The 6,485-nt window shown below is 59.4% G+C and overlaps 1 protein-coding gene across 1 annotated transcript in view; it reads right to left on the bottom strand.

Moving 5' to 3' along the window:
• Positions 1-5,554, bottom strand: part of LOC103610825 (glioma tumor suppressor candidate region gene 1 protein-like) — a 9,749-nt gene extending 4,195 nt beyond the window's left edge. The window contains exons 1-8 of the mRNA XM_008594912.1: positions 5,488-5,554; positions 5,124-5,304; positions 4,690-4,799; positions 3,603-3,664; positions 2,217-2,365; positions 1,909-2,003; positions 1,583-1,685; positions 6-166 (exon numbers count right to left, since the gene is read on the bottom strand). Of these exons, the coding sequence (XP_008593134.1) occupies positions 6-166; positions 1,583-1,685; positions 1,909-2,003; positions 2,217-2,365; positions 3,603-3,664; positions 4,690-4,799; positions 5,124-5,304; positions 5,488-5,550 (924 nt within the window). The 5' untranslated portion in view covers positions 5,551-5,554. The remainder of the gene's footprint in view (positions 1-5; positions 167-1,582; positions 1,686-1,908; positions 2,004-2,216; positions 2,366-3,602; positions 3,665-4,689; positions 4,800-5,123; positions 5,305-5,487) is intronic.
• Between the last annotated feature and the right edge of the window lie 931 nt (positions 5,555-6,485).

Below are 6,485 nucleotides of genomic sequence, written 5' to 3'. Positions count from 1 at the left end.
CCTGCCCCGCCGTGCCGGATCACGAGCTTGGTGGGCAGGTGCGGAGGGGGCTGGGCCGAGGCCCCGGGCCCTGAGGATGGCGGTGGGCCATGGCCAGCGAGCCGGTGGCCTTCAGAGGAGGCTGCGACTGGGAGGCCGAGAGACCGGGAGGAGGACACATACTCATCTACAGAACGAGGGACACAGACGACGCACAGGGGTGAGGAACGGCCTGAGTCTCCAGGGAGCAGAACCGGGAGGGGCAGGTGGCCCTGAGTGCGCACAATCTGCTAGGGACAAGGCTGAGCCCTTATCCATCAGGTCCTCCGTGCACGGTCCTGCCTCAGCAACCTTCAGACTCCCCTAACTCTGAAACCACACTGTCCAACACGGTGGCCATCACCACATGGGGCCGTTTAGACTTAAATGAATTAAAAGAACGGAAAACGAAAAGTTCAGTTCCCTAGTCACACTTGGCACATTTCAAATGCTCAACGGCCACATTGGCTGTTGGTTCCCGGAAAGTTGTACTGGACAGCACTGATCCAAAAAAAAAAAATCTAAAAAAACCAAAATGGGGGTAGGAGGTATGTCATTTGACGGCAAAATCTAGTCTGAAATGACATGAGGTTATTTATGGTTTTGACTTATCCCATTTAGTCCAGATACCCATCTGTCTGACGGCAGAAATATTTATGTATCTGACCACAGAGAGCTTCCCCAGAGCCCACTGGGGGTGAACTGAAAGACACTATCTAGTTACTTCAACATCACCTTTCTAAAAGCAAAAGAATGTCCAGAATATATTAGGCCCAAGGGTTTCAGATAAGGGACCATACGCTGGTGGCACAACCCCTGCTTTACAGATGAGAAAGTGGAGGTACAGAGAGGTTAAGGTGCTCACCCAAAGTCACACCCAGTAAGTGGCAGAGCTGGGATTTGAACCAGAGGTTCTGACTCTGGAATCCTACCCCCAACCTCCAAGGGGTCCTACTTCTCCCACCCTGAGACTTAAGAACGGCCCCACCCCTCCTTCACCATGGCCACCCCCTCGCACCAATTTCTCCTTCAAGTACCAATAACTACTTTTTAAAAATTAAGCTCCAGGGCTCAAGGATAAAGCAGAATGAAGGCACTGGTCTGGGGGCAGAAAGCAGGGACAACTTTTTTCTTGAGGGAAGCACTGGAGTTGGTTGGAATTGAATGTGGGCAAGGGCTAATGGGGTATTTGGAGAAAAACTGGTGGTTGGTATTTGACTGCACCCTATCCTGCAGATTGGAGACTAGGATGAGGGCCCCAGTCCTGGCTCTGCTCTCCTGCTTTTGTATCCTCCAACGAGTGGCAGAATATTTCCTCCATCCCAGGATCTTCACCAGGGGGTGAAAGGGACACACAGCAACGAAGGAAGATGCAAGCAGCACTCTCTAGTTTCAGAGGTTGGAGGTCAGGAGACCCAGCCATAGCAGGAAGGTGGGGCTCGGGCACCACCTAGCGGTGGAGTAAGGTAAGGCTACGCACCAGAATGGGGGGTTGGGGGGGCCATAAATATAATTCTGCTGCCTGGTGCAGTAGGGGATGCCTCTTCCTCCCCTCTCCTCTTACCAGGCTTCTCCTTGGCCAGCTGTTTATCCAAGGCAAGAGTGGTCTTCTCCTCCTGAATGAACATTCGGTCGATCATTACCATCTCCGCTGAGGGGCTCACCCTCTGGGGGCGGTGGGGGTCAGGGAGAGAAAAAGTGGGCAGGTGAAGAAGCAAGGATCAGGAAGGAGAGGAGAGCGAGATCGACCCAGGCGGACATAAGCAGATTCCAAATTGCCCTTGTGATCTCATCACCTGCCTCCCTCCCAACCTCCTTCTGGAGGCTAGATGGGAAAGGGCAGTCCCAGTGGGAGGAACCCAGTAGGGAGGAAGGAGACTTTGACCCTACCCGGGACTCCTCCAGGAGCAAGAGACGATATTTATTGAGCATGGCCTGGGTGCGTTTCAGCAGCTGCGTGGAGACGGTCTCAAATTCCTCGTCCACTGCAAGAAGAGAAGAGATGCAGGGGCAGAGATGTTAGGGACATGCAGACCTGCAGAGGCACAGGGGGCTGGGCACACCCTGGCACAGTGCTCCCACAGTGAAGCATGCATGCTTCTCTCCACCCTTTGCTGCCCCCCGGCTCCCTACGAGGGCTGATGGCTGAGCTGGGGACCCTTTGGGACACTTTAGGGAGAGTCCTGGGGAGGCCTCACCTTTGTGGTAGTCATTGGGGGAGGGGAGGGCACCCTGGTAGACATGGTAGGGCAGGAGGCGATACAGGGCATCCTCAAAGGAGGGGAAGGCTGTCTTGTAGTCAGGGTGCAGGACGGAGCCCTGATGCTTGTGCAAATGCTCCAGGAAGCTGGTGGAGAGAACCACACACAGAGCCAGGAGTGAGGGCCAGGAGAGAGACCCCATCCTGGACCCTCAGCCCCAAGGCACAAGTGAACCCAATAACAAAGGGAAAAGGAATACTTGGAAAGCATGTTAACAAGTTCTAAACACGTTGTTTTGTCTTGCTGAATCCCTAGCCATGACCAAAGGAAGCAGGTGCTATCATTACCGCCATTTTACAGGAGAGGAATGTGAGGCCCAGAGAGGTAAAGTTAATGAAGTCACTGGTCCCCAAGGCACATAAAGGAGGAAGAGACAGAACTGGGGAGTCAGAGGCCAATGCCTGGAAGTTCATCCTCCTTGCTATTCTGTCTCCTTCCACCTGGGGTCACTGTGTCTCCACCAACCTCTGGCCTAGGAGCAAACTTCAGGAGGGAGGGAGGGAGGTAGGTTGGTTGGTAAGATCCTCGTTTCACCTGTCTTCTTCTACCACAGCACACATTACAGTCGTACGTCTCTTTATTGTGTCTCCCACCGGACAAGCCCATCCCCACCCTTTGCTGAAGACCAGCAGCTCCCATGCACAATGGGGGCAGGGACTGTCTTGTTTACTGTTGTGTTCCCAGCATCTAGCACAGGCCTCTGAGCATTACGTGGGCACTGAGTGAGCACGTAATGAACACTCGTGGTGGAAGGAGGGCAGAAGAGGAGGGAGGCCAGAACGCAGCCACATTTGTCCACACGTCCAGCCACACACCCACCCAGACTCCCACACATCTGTCCACCCAAACACCTGTCCCGCATCCCCCCAGCACCCATGGTCCAGCACCCACCTACCTACCCAACAGGCATCCTTCTCTCCACCTGTTCATTATTGCCCCTCAAAACATGCGTTTGTCCATTTATCCGGTCGCCCCAACATGCACTTGCTCATCTCAAACACCCATCTGTCCATCCACCCACCTCTCCAGTGAAATTAAGCCCTGCCCTTGCCCAACTGTGGTTCAGATGCTGAGGGTACCGCCATGACCAAGACAAAAGCAGCCCTGCGGTGCCACAGTGAGTCCTCAGCTACACCAGCCTGTCATCCCCACTGTTACCACCTCACTTTCCAGAGGGGGAAACCACACAGCTAACAAGAGGGGCAGGTGGGACTGACTCAGGCCTGCTGCCCCCACTCCTGCAGGGTGGTCCCCACGCCCCACCCCCACCCCCTGGAAAGGTGTGGAGGGAAGGGTGCGTGAGAATAGGGTGCTGGGACTCACCAGGCTTCCTTGCTGGGCTGAAGCAGAGGGGGCTTCTTCAGGCTGCTCAACTTGCTGTCATACTGCAAGGACACAGGGGGGGAGGAAGGCCCGTGAGGCGTTGCCATGGGAAAGGCTTCCCTCCACCTTAACCCACTTTCTCCCTCCAGCCTGGGACAAAGATGAGGCAGCGGGCAGCATGGTACGGCTGGGGTGCCCCATCCATCAAGCTAAACCTTCGAGGGAGAGCTGGGCCAGACCACGGCTGGGAAGGTAGAGGTGAGAGTGACAAGCAAGCCCAAGCCCTCGGCACTCTCCACCCGGGTCCCCTCCGTCCCTGCCTAGGGCTGGTCTCACGGCCTTTGTCTGTCTCCTGGGATCTCATGGTTCCCTCTCCATCATCACATAGCACCACTGTCCAGTGTCTGCTCCTCTGACTTGCAGGGTCCCTCTCTCCCCACCACGGCTCCTCTCGCTTTGTGACATCTCTTCATCCTGACCCCCCTCTCATCTCCAGTGTCCCCTCTCAGTCCCTGGTGAATCTGGCCTTCCTTCTGTCACCTCCGTCTGAGTCTCTCCCAAACTCGGGTCCTGGTCCCTCCAACCCGCTGCTCTTGTCTTCCCATTTCCGACAGGTGGTCTCTGCCTCCATCTCCCCCTGGCCTCCTGCCCTCCGTTCTCAGCCCAGCCATCCCAGGACTCACCCTTACCCACCCTGTCTGTCTAGAGTCTCGTCCTGTCCCTGACTCTCCTGTCCTGAGCTTACCATCTTACAGTCTCAACCCTGTCCCTCCTCCTCCTGTCTGTCACCTGCTCCCACCCCCAGCAACCATCTCAGGCTCTCATGCTGTCACCAAGTCATCCTGATGCCTGTCCCTGTCCCACTATCTCCATGCTCCTCTCCCATCTCTGACCACATGTCTGTGGGTCTCCCCTGCCCCTTCCTGTCCCTGCCCAGCTGTTTCCGGTGTCTTAGCTGCCTCTGTCCAGGGGTCCTAGTTTCATCCTGTCCCATCCTTCTCGCCTTTTCCCTGTCCCTGCTGGCCCCGTTCCCCAGTTCTCTGACAACGTCCCAGTCCTGCCTCCCCCTGCTCTGAGGGCCTCTTACCTGCAGCCCGGAGGACTTCCCTGGCCCGGATGAAGCAGCCTTGGCCACACTCAGGGTCGGGAGGTTGCCGGCAAAGGCTTTGCTCTCAGCAGGAAGCAGAGGAGGGAGGCCTGGGGATGGGGCCAGGGTGGGGGAGACAGGGCCCAGGGTCACTGGTCTGAAGGCCCCCTCCTCAAACATAAGCCCCAATCCCGTATCCCCACCACTCTCCTCCTGGTCCTTTGGCCTTAGCAGCCACATCAGTCCTGCAGTGCCCCCTCAGATCTGGGAAGCCAGCCCTGCCTCCTCCACCTTTCCTTGGGCTGGAAGGTCTGGGAGATGCTCTGGGCTCACATACCCCAGAGCTCTGCTCGAGCCCATCCTCCCTGTCTCAGCCCCCCATCCACCCACCTCCAGGCCCCTTATCTTTCCTGCATGGGCTACCTCTCCCCTACCTGTGGTGGCCATGGGTGCCGGGGCAGGGGGATGGCTGGGGGCGGTGGGGGTCCCGGATGGGGCCTGCCCGCTGACCAGCACAGAGGCAGTGGGGCTGGCGAGGGGCCCCAGGCTGGCGGAGGTCTGCGGGGTGGCCGGGGCGCCCCCGGCCTTGTTCTGGAGAATGATTCCGGACGGCACCTGAGGAGGGGACAGGTGGTTGAGGGGTGAGGGGGCACAAGCTAGGAGTGGGGGCGGCCAGATGCACCAGGGCTGGGAATGAACAGAAAGCCATAAACATGAGGGACTCCGATCAGACTGGGGGTGGGGGGCAGGGGCTCGTGGAGAGACCGGGGAAAGCCAGCCGGTCCCTGCTCCGATTACCTGGTGAAATCTCTCGAGAAGAGCCTTCGGCTGGGGCAGCGCCGGGAAGGGGGTGGTCACCATCTGGAAGGTCCGAGGAGGCAGTGGGGGGGGCGCTGTGGGCTCGGGGACCAGGTGGAGGGTCGGCGGGGGGGTGGGGGACTTGTGGGTCCCCTGGCTGGGCGGGAACTGGAGCTGGAAGTCGGACGGCGTAGGGGCTGGCAACCTGGTGGACGTCTCAGAGGAGGAGGCCACGACGGAGGAGGTGGAGGCCGGAGGGAGGTGGGGTGCTGGGGGCAGCAACCCCTCTGGCGGCTGGGATGGAGGGCGCAGAGGGGGCTGGGGTGGGCCTGGAGCGTCCCGGATGGGGCCTGCCCGCTGACCAGCACAGAGGCAGTGGGGCTGGCGAGGGGCCCCAGGCTGGCGGAGGTCTGCGGGGTGGCCGGGGCGCCCCCGGCCTTGTTCTGGAGAATGATTCCGGACGGCACCTGAGGAGGGGACAGGTGGTTGAGGGGTGAGGGGGCACAAGCTAGGAGTGGGGGCGGCCAGATGCACCAGGGCTGGGAATGAACAGAAAGCCATAAACATGAGGGACTCCGATCAGACTGGGGGTGGGGGGCAGGGGCTCGTGGAGAGACCGGGGAAAGCCAGCCGGTCCCTGCTCCGATTACCTGGTGAAATCTCTCGAGAAGAGCCTTCGGCTGGGGCAGCGCCGGGAAGGGGGTGGTCACCATCTGGAAGGTCCGAGGAGGCAGTGGGGGGGGCGCTGTGGGCTCGGGGACCAGGTGGAGGGTCGGCGGGGGGGTGGGGGACTTGTGGGTCCCCTGGCTGGGCGGGAACTGGAGCTGGAAGTCGGACGGCGTAGGGGCTGGCAACCTGGTGGACGTCTCAGAGGAGGAGGCCACGACGGAGGAGGTGGAGGCCGGAGGGAGGTGGGGTGCTGGGGGCAGCAACCCCTCTGGCGGCTGGGATGGAGGGCGCAGAGGGGGCTGGGGTGGGCCTGGAGCAGTGGTGGCTGG

This window comes from Galeopterus variegatus, unplaced genomic scaffold, assembly GCF_000696425.1.
Source record: "Galeopterus variegatus unplaced genomic scaffold, G_variegatus-3.0.2 Scaffold11850, whole genome shotgun sequence".
Classification (NCBI taxonomy): domain Eukaryota; kingdom Metazoa; phylum Chordata; class Mammalia; order Dermoptera; family Cynocephalidae; genus Galeopterus; species Galeopterus variegatus.
This window is presented reverse-complemented; position numbering and strand designations above follow the sequence as displayed.